A 20,318-nucleotide genomic window follows, 5' to 3' on the forward strand; every position below is an offset into this window, starting at 1 on the left:
AATATTTGCATCTTTGATGTAAAATTTGAACAAATACATCATTAATATATTTGAAGAAAAAAAATATAGATAATTTAGCTATACACCGTTATACTATTATAAAATTATATAATACGGAAAACATACATATTAAATTGTTCTATAGTCAATATAGTGACCGATTTACTAACATTATCATTTAAGGTAAAATCAAAACTATGTACTAAGTTTTAAAAGACTAGATACCGTATATTGTAATTGTTATCAATAAAATTACAGTATTATTATTGTTCACTATTCAATACTTTATTACATGCATTTCATGGTAAGAATGTTTAATTTAAAAGATTTATTTAATTTAAAAGATAAATTTATTTGAAAAGATAGAATATTTAAGTGTTAGAAGATTGCGCATGTGTTGGAAAGTCTGGTGATTCTAACCGACCAATCGCGTTTCAACTTCAGGACAATCTTTTTTTTCTGGAAGATTATCCTGAACGGTTAAAATAAGAGACTTTCACTTGATCATTTATATGATCATATTCTTTTATTATAATTGTTTACTTCATTTTGTTTTAATTTTTTTGTTTCAACTTTATTTTAATTATTTAAATGTTTATAATATGATAATTATTATAATTTGTTATAAACCTAACCATAGTATTCTTCGAAATACTGTTCGGTTTATAATCCTTCGAAATCGAAAAACCGATTTGACCTCGAGAAACCCATTACAGCCCTAATTCCATATCCCTCATCGTCATAAACGTCAAAACAAATTACACAACGATTATATTTGTGTAAGACCTTGACCGTTCAATCCTTTTTCTTGTAAGAATGATGTCTTAATATTTTTAAATATTAATTGTAAACAAAATCTTAGATATAAATATAGAAAAAGTTACAAATTTTTTGAACCAAAAAATTATAAAGAATAAGCTTCCTTTTTTACATTATTTTTTATATATTTTTCTTTTATAATACAACAAATACAATAAAATTTCAATTTTATAATTTTTCTGAATAATGAAAAAATCATATGTCTATTAGGAAGACATTATATATTTAAAATTAAAAAAAAATATAAAACTATGAACAATTTAAATCATGTAGATAGTTGTACAAGAAGATTTAAACTAACTACAAGCGAATACAATAGCACAAGTGTGGAAAAAGATACTGGTCACACGTGGTAAATGCAACAGCACTGGCTATACATATAAGCAGTGATCGACATCGGCCCTTTGAGACAAAGGAATCACGAAGATGATAAAAAACATAATCCTTTTCCAAAGTTTTGGCGCGCTTATTTCGTTAAGTTATTTTAATTCTTAACTATTAATATATATCTATATAATTCATAAATAATAATAATAATAAATAAATAATAATAAACTATATATATTCTTATTCAATTTTCTTATATATTAATTTAATTTAATTTAATCCTATTTTAATTTTATTTACATTTTAGACTTTAAATTTTTGTCAATATTAAAAAAACAGATTATATTTATAATGTTATGTTGAATATAATTAAATATATTGTAAAAAATTCTTATTTTGTAAATTTCAATTTAAAAAATGAATTTTTTAGAAATTGAAATATATATAATTATAATTTTGATGTTTCATTTACAAAATAAATCGTTTTTCAAAATAGAATTTTTAACAATTCAATAAGAATTAAATTCTAATGGATGTAATCAATAAATGTAACGAGGATGAAATCTTCATAATGTAAATGAACTTATATATGAAATATACACAAAAAATTTTTATTTTAAATGAAAACAAATTAAATTAAATAATCAATACGTCCATTAATAATTTATTTTAAAACTTTATAATATATATACTATATATATATATATACTAAATTATAAATAAATACATTTTTAGAAAAATTGTGAACATAATGTAATTTCGAATGAATATCAACTACTATATAAAAAAAGAAAAAAAATGATGCATAAAAAGCATGCGTTTTTACTGGTTAAGAAAAAACTTACATAAGAGATTTATTTCAAAACGAATTTTTTAAAAATTGAAATATATACAATTATAATTTCGATGTTTCATTTACAAAATAAATCGTTTTTCAAAATAGAATTTTTAACAATTCAATAAGAATTAAATTTTAATAGATGTAATCAATAAATGTAATAAGGATGAAATCTTCATAATGTAATTGAACTTATATATGAAATATACACAAAAAATTTTTATTTTAAATGGAAACAAATTAAATTAAATAATCAATATGTCCATTAATAATTTTTTAAAACTTTATAATATATATACTATACATATACACACACATATATGTATATACTAAATTATAAATAAACACATTTTTAGAAAAATTGTGAACATAATGTAATTTCGAATGAATATCATTGTAACTATTATACAAAAAAAGAAAAAAAATGCATAAAAAGCATGCGTTTTTACTGGTTGAGAAAAGACTTACATAAGAGACTTATTTCAAGCATCGAAGAATTTTTTTTCAGATTTTATCTAAAAAATCATAATAATTAATCATAATAATTAACCATAATAATTAATCATAATGTAAGCATAACCAATATGTAAAAAATAATATTATTCAATTGTGTTTAATTGAACTTTTTTTTTTCAGTTTTTTGACAAAAATCAAAGTTTTATTTTGATACTTGCATATATTATATAAAGTTCTGAATTACTTTTTACAACAAATTAAATTGAAAAATTTTTTGCGAACAATAATAAATAAAAAGAAAATTAAATTTCAGTTTCTGATATATCCGATTCACTTTATTTATGATTATAAAAATTAAAATAATAATCTATTGAAGTATATAGTTATATAGTTTGAAGTATATAGTAGTCTTTCTCGGTTCAAGTTAACGAACTACGCACTCCGTTACTATGATCGCTACTGATCGATTAGCCCGATTCGTACTACTCGTACTTCTTGAATGAAAATTGTAAAATTTAAAGCTTTACATTTCTCAATGAACTATCAAATCTATAATATACATATAAATTTTTTTAATTTTATTTTTTTCTATCATATCTAACATTTCAATTAAAAATTATCATTGACATTGAAATCAAGAATGATTGATTTAGAATGGAATAAATATATAATATTTCAATATATTGTAATTAATTGTCCAATCATTTTTTATAAAATTTATATTTTTTTAATTTCTATAATATATTTGTATTTTAATTGAATGACAAATTATTTACATATTTTATATATTTCTTTTGCTAATTATCATAAAAAGATTTGATTAAAAAAATTAAAAAAAACTTAAACGAAATTAAAAAAAAAATTAAAAAGGAACAAATATTAATTCATTAAGTTAAGTTTTTAGGTTAATTTAGTACTAATATATAGAAAAAATTAAAATGGGCGAAGAATTTTTTATAAATCCAAATTATTATTATATTAATTTGATATTTGAATTTCAATCTCTTAGATCTTTTCAATTCAAAATTATAAATTTTACGCTTAATCATTTAATTTCAATTAGATAATATATATATAAAAAATTATATTGAAAAATTTCAAAAAATCAGATTATATATTATATTATAGATTATATATTTTCAATATCAATATTTTTTTATAAAAATGAACCTAAGGTACCAAGTAATGATATATCCAGCATTGATTCGTACTAACAAAAGTCGTTCGCGAAAGGGAGAAAATTCACTAGCAATTATTATCAGAACGTGTCGAAAAGGTGTTCGTACAGTGCCGTAAAACACGGGGGCAACAGCTGGTGTATAGCGATTGATATTGATTTAAAGCACGCGGAGCCGGTTGCCGGGCAGTCACGGGCTAAGCGGTACGTTGAACAGGAGACCGGGACTCAAATGCCTCCCGAGTGCGAGGAAATAGAGGGCCACGAGGAGAAGACTTCCTGCATCGATGGCAGAATCAAAGAACATCTGCAGTTTTCGCCAACCTTCACGCTATGCGGTGCGAATATTTATCCTCGTTCTTTCCTTCACTTCCGTTTTCTCTTTTCTTCTTACGTTGCACCGCTTGTAGGACTCAGGTTTTATCTTCATTACTGAATAGTCGAATTTCATGCCGGGTGTAATACGTGCTAGCGATACACGCTTCTCAATCAGTGTCACAAAAAAAGTGTCGAAGAAGATTTTTTTTTTTGGATTTTTGAAAGATCCAGTTAGTTGAAGTTCTTGTGAAAGTTTATGGTTGTATTCTTCAACAATGTGTTGTGTGTATATGTATGTTATTTATATATATATATATATATACATATACATATATATATATATATATATGTACATATTATTTTTCATTTGATATTATATAATATTTGCAAAAGTATGGAAAGAATTTTTAAAACAAAGAGACTCAGTAAAACGGAATTGAAGAATATTATTATTCAAAATTTATTGCAAGTCATATTCATCTGCTTATTGTACAGTTATTTTATAGCTTTGACATAACTAACTTTTATGTGCGAAATCGCAATACAAAAACCACATACCTTTTGTTTTGTGTAAAACATAGAAGAAGAGCGTGTTTTACTGTGCCTCTTTAGTTTATACTTTATTACATGTTCTTTGGTGTGCCTTCAAAGAATCTTCTTTGTTTCTTGGTTTGTAGAATGAACTACATTTCATAAATGATTCGGAAGAATAATACGTGCGCTGACTTCTAGTAAATTTACATTATTATGTTTTAAACATTTATTGATTTTATGAATCATAACTTTGATCTTAATCATTTAAATCTATATAATAAAAGATAAATCTGTAGATTTCTAAGATCCTAATCGATTGCAATTATCTTGAAATACTTTATCAATAACGGTTATTTCTAACAACTTTGTTCTATACATATACATGGCTTTAGTTTCCTAGATGCAGAAATAAAAGAGATATTGTTATTTTTTTTAATTTTTATAAATGAAATAAATCAAGAAAAGTTATCAATTATATTATTAACTATAAATCTATATTCAATATTTGATGAGAGAAAGATAAAGTGGAAAGGACTTTATTCTAAAGACACCCTAAAAGTAACTATCAAGCATGATGATTAGGCGAAAAGAAATGCTACACGTCCCGTGTGTAGTGAAGCTCGGTTGTTCAGGGGCGGTTTAAATACATGGTTAGGAAAGGATGGAGGAAGGGAAAGGGTAACGTACGGATTTGATTGATTTCTCATGGCATAGGGTTTTGAACAGACTGACTAGGAGACTGGTCAGTGACAGGTCAGGCGTGCTATCGTACAGGCAGATCGTATACTTATGCTGATCGAGGATCGAACGGGATCGAAAAATACATTGATCGCAGCTTTCAACGCCTTAAGTCTATCTTCTTCTTCGTTTGTCAACAATTTGGTTCGTTTATGTTTTTCTTCTTGCTTTTCACTTCAAAGCAAAATTTTCTTCTTTTTTATTTTTATTTCTTTTTTTTTTTTATATATGAAAAAAATTATTATAATTTAACATAGATTCTTAATTTTTTTAAATTTGATTAATTAAAGATATAATGTGAATCTAAAAAGTATAAATCTTTAATGTGTATAAAATAAATTTTATAGAGTATCGTATTGACAACGAAGTATTGCAACCGACGTCACTATCAATATATCAAACTCTAGTCAATTGATATTAAAACAATTTTCACTTCATTCTTAACTCAGAAATCAGTATTTTTCTTTAATATATTCTCACTTCTATCTATCTAAATACTACATTGTTAAATAAGTAACTAAAAATATTGATAATAAATTTTTCAATTAAATATTTTTACTTATTAATATTTAATTATTCATATTTAATTTAATTTTCAAATTTTCGTGCAACAATTCTTTTTCAATTCTTTATTACAAAACATTATTTTTCTTGATAAAACAATATTACGTATTAATTTAAATTTATCAATTCATATATTCATTATCGATATTCATTTAAAATCTATTCTATACGCGCTATCAATTTTTGAATTTTTGATTATTAATCTATTAATCCAATTTCAATATATGAAAATTAAAAATTCTTTTTCCTACATCATTATTAATCTTATGTTGTATAAATAATTGTCCCATGGAAAGTTTTAAGGATTAATTAATTTAATTGTTTGTAACAAAATCGACCTGTATTCATATGATTATAGTAGTAATAATAGAAAATTGTAGTAAATTAAGAGGAAATTGTATTGGCCAATTAGCCATGCTATCTATGTAGAGTATACATGCGTGCTACGTAAGTTTACAGCGGTGTCCGTGCGAACCTCAGCGCCTTGGGTTAACAGGGTTAATTAGTTCAAAGTAGCTTCCATCTGCGCCGGTGTCTGGACAATGTGATTAAAGATTTTACACGGTTGTTCCACCTCAGTCACTTCAGTTCTTCGAATAAATGGCGTGACTTATTTTTATCATTTGTTTTTATCAAACTGTTATTCAAACATATATAATCTAAAAATCGCATTATATAGTTGTATTTTTAAACATATTTAATTACATAAATAATTAAAAATTATATAATTTTCAAAAACATTATTTCTTTTTAACATAAGTTCATATATATATAGATATATATAGTTTCTTATAATTTAAAATGTTAATGGTTCGTATAAGAATAGAATATTGCATATACTTATCGCGAAAATTACTAGTAATTTTCAAATGTAAGATAAATTTAGGTAAAAAAATTAAAAAAATTGAAATATTATTTATCCAATACTCCAATACTTATCTTATCAAAAATTCAATGTTACTTAATATAAACTTTTAAACTTAAATTATGATATAAATATTTTTTAGTAAAATTTAGTATAAGATATATTATATATACATATATATATATATATATATATAAACAGAAAATGATTACAATTTCATAATGTTGCATTTTTATTTATTATCTTCATTTTATAAAAATTAAAAACTATGTAATTTTAATATTGCCATTAATTATTATTAAAAATTTATATGTTTTATATAAGTTTGAAAATAACAATATTCAAATAAGCGCTATTTTAAAATTAAATCGTTTGAAAAGAAACCAGTATGGCTGCAATGATTCTCTATTCATATGAAGAGGTTATGTTTTCATTTCTACAACAAGTGATATGTATTATTTCACATATTTGATTTTTAAAGAAATTCGTGACTCGTAAAATATGGTATCAATATTATACAGAAATCTCTTGATTTTAAAACGATTTTTACTTTTATTCATACAATTTTCATCATGTAAGTATTTTTTAATATACGATCGATTTCCGAAAAAACTATACAATTGTCATATCTTTCTTTACGATATAATACCTATTATTGAATAATTTAAGAATGATAACAATTTTTTTATTTTTCATATTTTCTATGAAAATTTATAATATGTAAATAAATAATATATAATTTTATATAAATTATATATCAATAATTTAAAACATTTATATCATGATTTTGAATCAGGATTTGAGCGGCAAATTTAATTGAATTAAAATCAACAAATGAAAATTGACCGAAACGAATACACATATATAGTAAACTATGATATCTAATTAGATATCATATTAGATATCAATAGCCGTAATTATAAAAATGGAAATAACAGAAATCCAATTATCTTGGTCATTATATTTGATTATATAAATAGTGAAGGATGCAATTTTTAATATTTCATAATTTCTAACACGTATTTCGCTCAGTATTCTTTCGAAAGTTAAAGTAATAGTTGCAGAGAATAATTAATAAGAAAATAATAATAAGAAAGTAATTTGTTGCATAGTAAGTTATGATATTATTTTTATTATATTTTAATAATAAAAATTATTTATTTATAGGTCGTCGGACGATGGTGAATAAAATCTGGTGTCAAGAAGGAGCAAAAAAATGGTTTTTTAAGAAAAATCCACCATTGCATCCACGAGTTTTGTCCGAACCAAAATGTCAAAAATATGTAGCCACCTGGTATCTATTATATCGTTGGTTAATTTTTATGGCCTGGGCTTGTATTGTCATATGTTCAATTTTCGAATTTGGTAGTTACAAACCTATGTTAGCGTACGATAAATGGCCAATTTACATGACCAACTGGGATTTAGTATTAGGATTCACTCAAGCTTTACTTGGCGGTTTTCTCGTATTGAGAAGATGGAATCTGCAAAAAGTATCGGGCTTCGATCCTTCTACGTTAATGCTAGGATCGATGGACAAAGTTTATTTGTTCCTTTATGTTTTAACTACTAATACAGCGATTGTAATTACGATTACTTATTGGAGTAGTATATATGATCCTACAATTCATTATTTGGATCCTTTAAATATTATGTTACACATATGTAACAGTATTTTAATGATAATAGATTTTTGTATCACGAGCATTCCATTTAGACTAAGGAACTTTTGGTGGTGTTTAATTTTAGTTATTTTGTACACTATATTTTCAGTAATATATTATTTGGTTGGTGGAGTAGACAAGAATGGTTACCATTATATTTATAAAATTCTTGACTGGAAAAAGCCCATTCAAGCTTCATTGGTATGTATAGGTGAAGCTGTCTTAATAACCATATTGCATTCTTTAATGTGTTTCTTAGATATAATAAAGAATAGATTGTATTTGAAAATTGACAAAAAATTAGGAAGATCATATTTAGAAACACAGATGTCTAGAAGAGAAAAAAATATCGATATTGTTTAAAATTTAGCGATAATAGGTAATTTTTTTTTTTTATATATAATTTTGAAACGTATTATTTTTATTTTAATTTTAAAAGTATTAATTTTAAAACGTATTATATTTTACAATTATATATTTAAAAATTGTAATAATTCCTTATATATTTTTTTAATTACAAAATAGCGTAAAAGAAAATGAAAGTGATTTTCTTACATTCTTTAATAAATATTTAATAAGACTTCGACAATAAATATATATACGAAATTGTAAAACGTAAAAATGTATGTTTGTGTATTTATGATTTATATAATTATATTTATAACTATATTATTACAGAATAATATTCCTCAAATCACTTTTAAATAAACTTTAAGTTGATATAAATTGAATTTAAACAAATAAATCATATGTTATTACGGTAAATAATTTAATTGTTAGTTACAAAAATTGTAGATAGAATTGTAGCAATATAAAAATTTATTATAAAGAAAATAATGTATTAAACATATTTTTAATACACGCACACATACACGCATTTAGTTTAGTTTGATGAAGTTTGTATTTTATCAACATTTTTTAATTATTGTATACCAATCTTATAAAAACATCTTAATTTTTTTCATTTACATCTTAGCATATTTTAATTTTAAATTGAGATTATTGAATTATATTATTATACAATTAGTAAAAATTCTCAATGTATGAAATGTATAGCGTATAAACTACTCACATCCTACAATATGTATATTTAATATCTTAATTCTAGTAAACGAATTTTATTATACATATTTATATACACAAGGTTTTAGGAATTTTATATACAATAGAAGAACAATGAATAAACTTTTTGGAAAAATAGCAACAATTTATTAATAAAATAACGATTTGAAGCAATTATGGACTGTAGTATAAATGAATGTAAGGCTAAGCAAGCCTTTGATCACAGACCATATTAAAACTTATCCTACATTAAAAGATAACAATGATCAGCTTTTTTTCACCCATTTTCAAAGTACACTCACTTATTATTATTCAAGCTCTCGCAAATTTATAGTATTTTCAGATGGTACTGAATCAAGTAATAGTACCTGATACTCTGTTCCTACTACATCATCTTGATAATACATTGAAGGCAATTCCTCTGTGAGCAATAAACCTTCTTCCAAATCACTCGTACCTACTACAACATCGGATGATCCGACAACAGAATCTAACACAGCACCGTTTGCTTTTAATTTCCACACGTCGGAAAAAGTTAAATCAGTTCGTGCAGATCCTTGATCTTTTTTCATATGTTGATTAGATAATTGTTTATGTGTAGTAATATTTGAAGAAGGTTCCGATGTTTTTACTATATTATTAAGAGGTGGTGGTTCTGGTTCAGGAAGAGAACGATCTGTTTTCGATGAAGTACTGAAAATGACAGCATCGTAAGGTGCTACCATTATCATTTGTTCTGTAGGTTTTGATACCGAAGGAGCAGTGTATAAAATGTAATCAATATTACACACAGAATCTCCAGTCATTTTACCAGTTGTTTTATCGCATTCTTCAACACGAGTACCATGTATCTTTAACATATGTGCTCTAAGCGTAGCTTTCGTAGAATACGAACGTGTACAAGATTCAACTGGGCAATGATATAAAGTCTTAGATTGATCTCGTGGAGGCACTGTATCGTTTTTAATTTGATTTTCATTACTATCCTGAATTACTGCGTTATTATGTTCAGTTTTTTCTTTTATTATAGATGTGTTCAAGCAAGCTACATTTATATTCAGATCTATTGACTTTCTCTTTGATTTCACAACCGGATTTACTCTGGAACATTGTATATCTTTCACTTTGCTCCGTTTTTGACTATTGATATTATCGTGTGTATTTGTCTCTATTTCTTCTTTAACTTGATGCTTCTTTATATGAACATACAAACTACTTTTTGCAGAAAATTTCGCATTACATATACAACATTGAAAATATCTTCCTTCTTTATGCGTTAATCTATGTTCCTTAAGATGTTCTGATCTCATAAATGCTTTTCCACACGAAGGAACATCACATACAAATTTCCGCTCATTAGTGTGTTTCTTTTGATGTCTCTTTAATTTACTAGAGGAAGAAAATGCCCATTGGCAACCTTGAAATGTACAAAGATAAGGTTTACAGCCAGTGTGCGAACGTATATGTGCTTTTAGCCTACAAGGCTTATCAAATACTTTACCACAACCTGGCCACGAGCATTTTACATCTACTTCTTTATAACTATGGCATCTTTGATGCGACGTCAAAGCATTACTACTATAATACCTTTTGCCACATCCTTCATGTTTACAAATATATGGAGCATGACTTTGATCATGAGTCTTCATATGCAGTTCTAAGGCTCTTTTTGTCTGAAACTTTTCTTGGCAGTCTGGTACTTGACATAATATTCTATTTGGGCGACTATGCAATTTTGCATGACTCCATAAATTATAAATTGTAGTAAAACGACGATTACAACCTTCTACCTCGCAAACATAATCTTTACGTTTCAAATGTGTTTCTTTATGTCTTTTGAGTTTAAATTCTGAATAAAATGCCCAAGCACATCCTTCAAAATCACACTGAAAAAAAAAACAAACATAAATAAATATTATGTCTATTTGATTAAAATTTTTATCTTTATTTGAGAAATTAGAAGAAAGTAAAAATAAACAAAAATTGTAAAGATTTGTGAATTAAAAATATGCACAATTTATATACCTTGAAAGGTCTTACACCATAGTGTGCTAGTAAATGGCCTTTTAGAGCATAAAGTTTACTAAATTGTCTATTGCAATCATCACGTGGACAAAGCCATATTTTTCCATTTTCGTTCACAGATACTGGTTGTAGATTATCATCCGTAATACCTAATTCTTCTAAAGCATTAGATATCACCATTTCATGTTGATTACTAGGATTTTCCGTACTATGTTCCATTGTTCCATTCCACACAGTTGATGTTTCAATTTTTGGTAATTTTGGAAAATTTCCTGTAGCTTCTATAAGTTCAGAAGTTTTTCCTTGATAAATCTGTTCTTCGGTACCTGTATTTATAACAATTTGTGTCATATTTGAAATTTTATCTGTTGATATAGCTACAACAGCCATTGTGCTATCTTCAGTATCTACAGTATCTTCTCCGGATATTTTTATTTCATTGTCTAATTTCTTTTCTATAGTTTCCGATATCTTTTTACGTTTCTTAATAATACGTGGTTCTAGTTTTACCTTAGCTTTTGTTTTTAATTGTTCAATTATAGCATTTTCAGAATCACCATCAACCAATTTTGTATCTGTCAATTCATGTATAGTATTTTCTGAATTGAGATCTTGCACATAGAGATTCGTAGTATCATTACACAAGCTATTATCTTTTTGCAACTCAATTTCTTTATTTACGTTATTTATATTATGAAAATCATCTACAACAACTTGTGTAGATTTATTCCGTAATTCTTGATTATCTGGGAGCATAGCTTTCTTCATAAGCGAAGTTTGTTCAGTCTCTGTACATATTTCTTCGTCATCCCTATTAGGGACACTTAAAGTAGGTTGAGCACTCGTTGACGGTAAAATTTCACCGGCAACCATCATATCATCAGGAGATAACGCCAATGGATCTAAATGATCCAATTGAAATTCTGGTAGTATAAAGCTATCTTTTTCATCGAGTAACTTCTCATTTTGGAGCTCATGAAGTAAAGGATCATAACCTAAATTGAGTTTCTTGTCAGACAAATCGATGTCGATTGATAATCCGTCAGGGTCCTTTTCCAGAAAAGCGTGCTGGAGTTCCTCGCCCAGGTATCGGTCGACGCCCTCCTCGACTCCAGATTTGATCGCGTCGAGGTCCATGCTCGACACGGATTCCGTCCGCGTTTTTAACCATTTCTCAATATCAGCTACAGTCTCGACATCGGCAGCTTTACCGATCACGTCAACGTTCGATTCGCCTGTAACACTGTTCGTCACTTGATTATTTTCAATCCACTCTCTTTCGTGATACTGTACACTCTCGTCGTCACTCCTCGTTATCTGTTTTTCTTTTTTATTTGTTTCCTCTCTTTTGTCCTCATCCGGTGAAGCGGGTAGCAAATTTAATTGGTTGTAACCTACCGATCCACCCACAATGCCAACCTCTCCGTGCGCCCAACCGCGAACCGAACACAAACCTCGTCGATTACGAAAGATTCGCGGGATTTGTTTTGACTTGCAAGCGGAGGGAGTTCCTTTACGAGACATTTGACTGCCCCGTAGCCAGCTCTGTAGGGGTTCACACACAGCAACAACGCCGCCATCGAAGGAAATCTTATAGCTCATAGGCGGCCTACCGTATTGAGAATTGAATGAAATTCACAAACATAGATGGCACTATATGACTTTGTAGTTTCCCGCGATTTTTTAATTAAGAGTCTTAATGCATATTATAATTATTATTATTTTTATTTATTTATATAAATATTTATAATATAATATTTTCTTTATAATCCTTCACTAAAATTATATCATATTAAATTCCTTTTACCTCGTAATTAAATAATAATTAATATTTGAATAATTAACTTATAAGTTAAATATATGCATTAAAAATATTTTATAAGATTACACATAATGAGAGAATAAATTCGATAAACGAATCTTCGATAGTATTGTTTTCCAATGAAATGATTCAAAATTCTTTTTTACTCCCTCTATTGTAAAGGTTTGTTTAAATTCCACTGCTGCGCTGTCGCCGAGCCATGTCTCGCGTCAAAACACTCGTGTCATGTATCAAAGTATACTATGTTTTGCAAAATTCCCGTTTTAACGAATTAAATTGTAAAACCGAGAATATAATATCTACATTCTTTACATTAAGACACATTATAATTATGAAGAAGAAATGACGAAAATGTATTCAACTAATTATATTTTTTTCTTTACTCGTCAATAATTAATATAAACGAGGAAAACAAATAACGAGAGAAGGACAGAGATAGGGTAAAAATATTGAAATCAGCGCCATCTTCAGAGTGCCGTAAATGAAACACAAAAAAGAAGGACAAAAAATAATTGAAAAAGAATAGAGAATAGAACGAGAAGAGGCCGCTAGTGTCATCTGTCATCAAAAATATTTCTCCAAAGAATTATCCTTTAACATTCAAGAGATGGCGTTGACGATTAATTCTTACTCTATCTCATCTTTGACACCAAAGATGGTGTTAGGGATCAATTCTTATTCTATCTTTATCCTTTTTTTATTTCATTTTCATCATTTTGAAGATTGATTTCAATATTTTTATTCTATTTCTTCCACTATTTGCTCTATCCTTGTCTACACTTGTTTTACAAAATTTATAGATATTCACAGCTACAATATCTGAATAAGAATTATATTGCCTGTTTTACCTAATCAATTGATTAAAAATATTAACAATTTATATATATTTACATTTTTATATGTTGTGAGATATATATATGGGATATTAGAGTATTTTTCTACGTACCTTCGGATCGATTCGGACAACTTTATTTATTCATCCATTATATATATTTAATAATAATCGTAATTAAAATTTATATATAATCAAATTATGTACACGTTTGTGATTAAAAACAAGTTTCAACGATGAAATTAATTTTGATAAAAAATTCAGTTTATTCGATATTTTTTCTTTACCTTTTCGATAATATTACAGATTATCATTTCTTTCGAACACACGAATATAATATTTCACATAATATATAATTTAATCGTGCGACGTACAATAATTTAAATCTTTATATTATCATCAACATACGTCACCAAAATTATATATCACCAAAATTTGTTCTCTGAAGTTACGTTCCAAGTTACTTATTTAATCACGGCAAAATGAATTTTCAATTTCAATATCAAATAGCGGGGGAACACGAATTATAATCAAACATATCTTTTTGCTTAATTTGCATTTTCAACTGCTCTATTCTAGATAATTTTTGACCGCTTTCACTCGAGTCGGTTTTCATTTTAGAATCGGACGATGCTTTTCTCTTTTCCCTAGCTTGCTCGCAAATTTTCAATATTTCCGGCTTTTCCGCCACTTGTTGTTGTTGCTGCTGTTGTTGTTGGGGAACTTTGTGAGAATGAAAATCGTTATTCATCGGTTGAACAATATCTTTCGATCGTACACCCGACAGACAATTGAACGCCTTCCTCTTTTTCTCAACCGGCCTCAATTCATCATACGGCATTCTACACGGTTCCAAATAGTTCGCGTTCCCTTTACCCTGGTTTAGCTGATTGATTAGCATGCGGTTGATCGATGTCTGTATTTATAAATCCATTAATTAATTTATCATTACATCTCCTATTCTCCTATTCTCAAAATTTAAAATCGAACGAAACTTTCTTAAAAAAAAAAAAACAATCTATCTCCAAGTTTGAGAAAAGAAAATAAGGAGGCTTACCATATTGGCTGAGCTCAACATTTTGGACAATGCCGCTCTGGGTATCTTGTAGGCCGGCGGAGGCTTCGGTTGGGGTTCCTCGCAACCTTTCGGATACGGTTTTATCATTTCCGTGTACAGAAACACATCGCCGGACGTCAACTCGTATCGTGAATCCCGCAACCTCGGATCGCATATCCTTCTATTCCTCTTCTCCCTGAGCGCCAGTTTACACGTACACGGGTCAGGCCAAAATCTCTTCGGATTCGGGCCGAAGATCGTCTCCCACAACGTGTACTTCTCCTCCGCAGGTTTCTCCTCCTCCTCCTCGCAATTGTCCGGCTTCTTTTTCGGCTCCGGCCTCTTTTTAAAGGTGAAAAATTTCCTCTTCCTTTTCATCTCCTCAAACTCGATACACTTGGACTCGCAACCCTTGCAAACGAGATCTACGCTAGGTGGCGCACGCAATCCGCAGTTACCGCTACCATACTCGACCGATTTCTTCTTCCAGAACCAGAAAGATCGGGCGTTTACGTTGGCCCCGATACTTGCAGGACTTCTGAGCAATATTGAGGGATTGTAGTTTTCCTGAGAATAGTGACTCTTTTACTTACATTAAATTATTGCTTCTTTGTAAAAGAAATATGAATTTAAAATGTTTTCTTTTTCTTTTTTTAAAAAATATAACGATACAAATCTACTAAGATATGGTAAAGTATAGATGAAAATTGTTGTCGATCTTTTATTATTATTTTATGTACTCGAAAACTATTATTTTATCTATCCTTTTTCTTCAAATTAAAATATACATATCTTTCGAAAGGGTTAAGCTGGAAAAAATTCGTCCAGCTTGCCCCCTAGATAACCTATCCCCTTCTAATAAACTGATTAATTCGCCGATATTGTTCCGATATTGTTATTGAAAACGATACCTTTATGAATTTTACACCGGAAATTTGGAATTTGGGTTTGAAGGATGCCATAATGAGTGTAAGTTTTTTTTTTTTTGTGGACGAAAATCGTCCTTTTTATTGTAGTGTGAGTTTACATTGGAAATTTGGTCCTACGATGTGAATGAAACTGGTTCAAAATGTTAACGAAACAAGGAAATATCGATCACGGCCACGTTTCATAATTTGTCCATCGATATTATTAAAACTTCTCGCATAACTTTTCTCTGACAAACTCAGACATGTATTATCACAACCTCTAAACCACCTCCTCCTTCTCCTCCTCCCTAATTTCGATTATTTTTCTCGTATCTATTAATTAAATCATTATGTTTCACCATCACTTCTTCCCCAATTTCGATTATTTTTCTCGTATCTACTAATTAAATCATTATGTTTCACCATCACTTTTTCCCCAATTTCGATTATTTTTCTCGTATCTACTAATTAAATCATTATGTTTTATCATCACCTCCTCCTCCTTTCTAATTTCGATTATTTTTCTCTACTAATCTAGTAATTAAATTTTTATCTTTATCTTATTTTTCTCTATCTACTAATTAAATCATTATTTATTATCAATAATCGATTCGATTCGATTATTATTATATAATCCTCCTTCGATTTAAAATTTCGATTCCTCCTACAATAATTCGAATTCAACGAATTAGAAAATTCGTTGAAAATTTTCTCCATCTACTAATTAAATCATTATCTATTATCAATAATCGATTCGATTCGATTATTATTATATAATCCTCCTTCGATTTAAAATTTCGATTCCTCTTACAATAATTCGAATTCAACGAATTAGAAAATTCGTTGAAAATTTTCTCCATCTACTAATTAAATCATTATCTATTATCAATAATCGATTCGATTCGATTATTATTATATAATCCTCCTTCGATTTAAAATTTCGATTCCTCCTACAATAATTCGAATTCAACGAATTAGAAAATTCGTTGAAAATTTTCTCCATCTACTAATTAAATCATTATCTATTATCAATAATCGATTCGATTCGATTATTATTACATAATCCTCCTTCGATTTAAAATTTCGATTCCTCCTACAATAATTCGAATTCAACGAATTAGAAAATTCGTTGAAAATTTTCTCCATCTACTAATTAAATCATTATCTATTATCAATAATCGATTCGATTCGATTATTATTACATAATCCTTCTTCGATTTAAAATTTCGATTCCTCCTACAATAATTCGAATTCAACGAATTAGAAAATTCGTTGAAAATTTTCTCCATCTACTAATTAAATCATTATTTATTATCAATAATCGATTCGATTCGATTATTATTATATAATCCTACTTCGATTTAAAATTTCAATTTTAATTCCTCCTATAATAATTCGAATTCAACGAATTAGAAAATGGCACGATCATGGAAAGAGAGAGAGAAAGAGAGGGAGGGAGGGAGATTCGAACCAAGTTCCCCGCCATTCGATTTCGCCTTTGATCATCCACCGTTCCCTGCCTCCTCCTGTTCAAACCTTCGACTAACCTCAGCCCAACTGTTAATTAGGAAACATCGGGATTACCGATACTCAGCCCGCTTGCGAACCGATCAGACGAGAAACGTTCCGTCGATAACGCGCGCATCCATCGCGCGTCGTGGAAAACGAAGGCGAAAGGGGGCGAGGTTTCGAAACTTGGAGAAGACGCGAAGAAGAGATTTTGGATTCGAGAGATTCGACGTTTAAACCGAATTCTCTGGTTTTGCGTACAGTAAGCTTCATAAATGGTTGCATACACTGTGTTCACAGAAGTGTGATTTTTGGCGCCAAAATTACGAGATCGCGAGACAAACTTTCTCAAATTATGCGATATCGATTATTATAATTTTATAAAGCTTTTCGTATGCGTGTATTTTTCTTTTTTTAAAGAAAGTATAATTTAAATATCCAGAGCAATTTATTCGTATATTTTTATGTAATGTTCAATTAAAAATGAATGAAGCTTTATACAATATTAATATAAAAATTTTAATATAAAAACAAAGACGAGTCAAATATTCGAAACATCGATCAATTCTATTATTGAGAAATAGATTTCACTTTATAAAATTGAAATTTTATATTATTCTTAATATGAAAAATAAAAAAAGATATGAATCGAGTGTTTATATATAATATTATTTTTCAAACTTAATCAAACAACGAATTCAATCAACAATAAGAGCTTAATGATCAACCATTCTCACTTTAATTCTTTTACATAACATTACTCTTAATGTTAAGATGATCATAATTCGAATATAATTTATAATATTACCCTTAATACAAATCTATCTTGATTATCATCAAGAACCGATTATCATCTCTCTTTTTTAATAACTTCAAACTTTATACAACGTTATTCTTAATTTAACCATATATATTTTGAATATTAAATGAAAGAAACTAAAAGAACCATATATACTTTGAATATTGAATGAACGAAACTAAAATAACCATATATACTTTGAATATTAAATGAATGAAACTAAAATAACCATATGTACTTTAAATATTAAATGAACGAAACTAAAATAACCATATATACTTTGAATATTAAATGAACTAAAATAACCATAAAATAACCATACTTTGAATGAACGAAACATTGTACAACATTAATAATTATAAAAAAATTGAAAAGGAGACGATAAAGAAAAATGGCCAGATAAACTCTGGAAAGAAAGGAGCCGATCGCCGAATCAACACTGTAAAAACGTAACGATCAAGCTTTGACCATCACCTAGAATCCTCACCTCGGTCCACCACCTCTGACCAACCACCTCTTCCTAACGTATCACCCCCGCGGCTGAACGACGCTGTAGACGTTGCACGCAGCCCACCGCCACTCCATCCCCTCCTCCGCGCGAGGAGGGTATATCCCCCAACCGGCGATTTTCCGGCGGCGAGTCGCGGTGAGGAAGGGTGTTTACTCAAGACACGACAATTCATTACGTAATTGAATTGAATGAGGCTCCCCTCCCTCTCTCTCTCTCTCTCCTTTCTGCTTTCTCCATTTCCCCACCTCGCTTGCGCATCCCTCTCTGTCTAGCCAAGGGATAACGGGCACGGCACGTGTAGCGTAGAAACGACGGTGGTTGCGCGTGTGCGGGTCTATTTGGCCAGGCAGAGAAGAGAGAGTGAGAGAGAGAGAGAGAGGGAGAGATCCATCCGTCCCATGGCCACCACACCCATCCACGCAGAGTTGAGACGCGAGGATGAACGAGGATAGAGTTACGGTATACGCGATGCGTGCAGAGAGAGAGAGAGAGAGAGAGAGTATTCGGCCCGTGTCTGCCTCGAAAACGTTGGTGGGCGAGGGAGGGATAGGAGGCAGGTAGGGGTTGCTACCGAATTAAACGATTAGTTAAACTGATTTCGAGTTAGGCGAATGAATAAGTAATCGGATTTCTCGTTAAGGTAATCGCATTGCGCCCTGATTGGCTCCGTCTGCCTGCGTTATAGACCGTTTCTCCCTCTACTACCGTTTCCATCGTTATATATATATGTGTATATATATATATATACATCTCTCTCTCTCTCGCTGCGCCAATCCCGCCTCGCGTTATCTTTGTTACACGAGCATTAATTCTCTTTCCCGTTCGAATATCTCCTTTCCTTGTTCGTTACCTTTGTCGCTCGTTCCTTTCTCTCTCTCTCTCTCGTTCAACGGTAACGGAAGCATCATTCAGCATCCGTCTCCTTTCCGTCTACTTCTATCTCTTTTTTTCCCAAGCTTCTTTCAAGGATACTTGCCTATCTGGATACCTTTGGCTTTTGTATTTTGATCACCGGGATACCGGGTGTCACGATTTGATCGGTTTGTAAAAGAGAGAGAAAGGTAAATTGTCGAGTGATGTAATCGGTTCTCTTTTTTTCTTTCTAAACGAGTCAATTAAAAGGAATTATTTAGTTCTAAATCTTTATTGATTTAATTTTTCGTTAATTAAAATTTTCAAATTTTTATCCCTCTCGTTTCTTTCTTCTGATATTCGATCAAACAATAGTCTAGATTATTTTCCTCTCTTTCATCGTCCTTCTTTCTTCCAAATTTCTCGACCAAGGTGGATTTACATCGTTCCCTTTCAGTTTTCCAATCCCCGTCGTTACTGTCTATCCATATCCATCCCAACGTTTCACGGGCCGTGTTTGCCCAACCAATTACATTCCCGAACGCAATCCCATTTAAATATTGCCGAGTTTGGTAGCGGCAAACACGAGACACGCCGCGTCCCGGCCTCGCAATTCGAACGCGGCTGGCCTGTCAAAAGGC

General features: G+C 29.3%; 3 protein-coding genes across 7 annotated transcripts; 1 reads left to right on the forward strand and 2 right to left on the reverse strand.

Annotated features, from left to right (window-relative positions):
* The first annotated feature begins 3,795 nt into the window (after window positions 1-3,795).
* LOC100577335 (protein rolling stone) lies at window positions 3,796-8,831 on the forward strand. Of its 5 annotated transcripts, none has more exons than XM_003251051.4 (2): window positions 3,796-3,955; window positions 7,804-8,831. In XM_003251051.4, the coding sequence occupies exons 1-2, from the start codon at window positions 3,850-3,852 to the stop codon at window positions 8,661-8,663; spliced, it is 966 nt and encodes a 321-aa protein (XP_003251099.1). In that variant the 5' UTR covers window positions 3,796-3,849; the 3' UTR covers window positions 8,664-8,831. The 5 variants fall into 5 exon arrangements, with proteins under 5 accessions (XP_003251099.1, XP_006567859.1, XP_003251100.1 ...); XM_006567796.3 differs by lacking the exon at window positions 3,796-3,955 and adding an exon at window positions 4,981-5,351; XM_003251052.4 differs by lacking the exon at window positions 3,796-3,955 and adding an exon at window positions 6,994-7,210.
* A 650-nt stretch (window positions 8,832-9,481) lies between these two features.
* Window positions 9,482-12,999, reverse strand: LOC100577295 (zinc finger protein 184). Its single transcript, XM_003251050.4, has 2 exons — window positions 11,388-12,999; window positions 9,482-11,248 (listed from the first exon to the last, which is right to left on the reverse strand). Exons 1-2 carry the CDS (start codon window positions 12,987-12,989, stop codon window positions 9,671-9,673), a joined length of 3,180 nt encoding a protein of 1,059 aa, XP_003251098.2. The 5' UTR covers window positions 12,990-12,999; the 3' UTR covers window positions 9,482-9,670.
* Window positions 13,000-14,444: 1,445 nt separating this feature from the next.
* LOC724258 lies at window positions 14,445-16,060 on the reverse strand. Its single transcript, XM_016912135.2, has 3 exons — window positions 16,010-16,060; window positions 15,099-15,680; window positions 14,445-14,957 (listed from the first exon to the last, which is right to left on the reverse strand). Exons 1-3 carry the CDS (start codon window positions 16,058-16,060, stop codon window positions 14,544-14,546), a joined length of 1,047 nt encoding a protein of 348 aa, XP_016767624.2. The 3' UTR covers window positions 14,445-14,543.
* Between the last annotated feature and the right edge of the window lie 4,258 nt (window positions 16,061-20,318).

The sequence above is a fragment of the Apis mellifera genome, linkage group LG5 (assembly GCF_003254395.2).
Source record: "Apis mellifera strain DH4 linkage group LG5, Amel_HAv3.1, whole genome shotgun sequence".
NCBI lineage: Eukaryota > Metazoa > Arthropoda > Insecta > Hymenoptera > Apidae > Apis > Apis mellifera.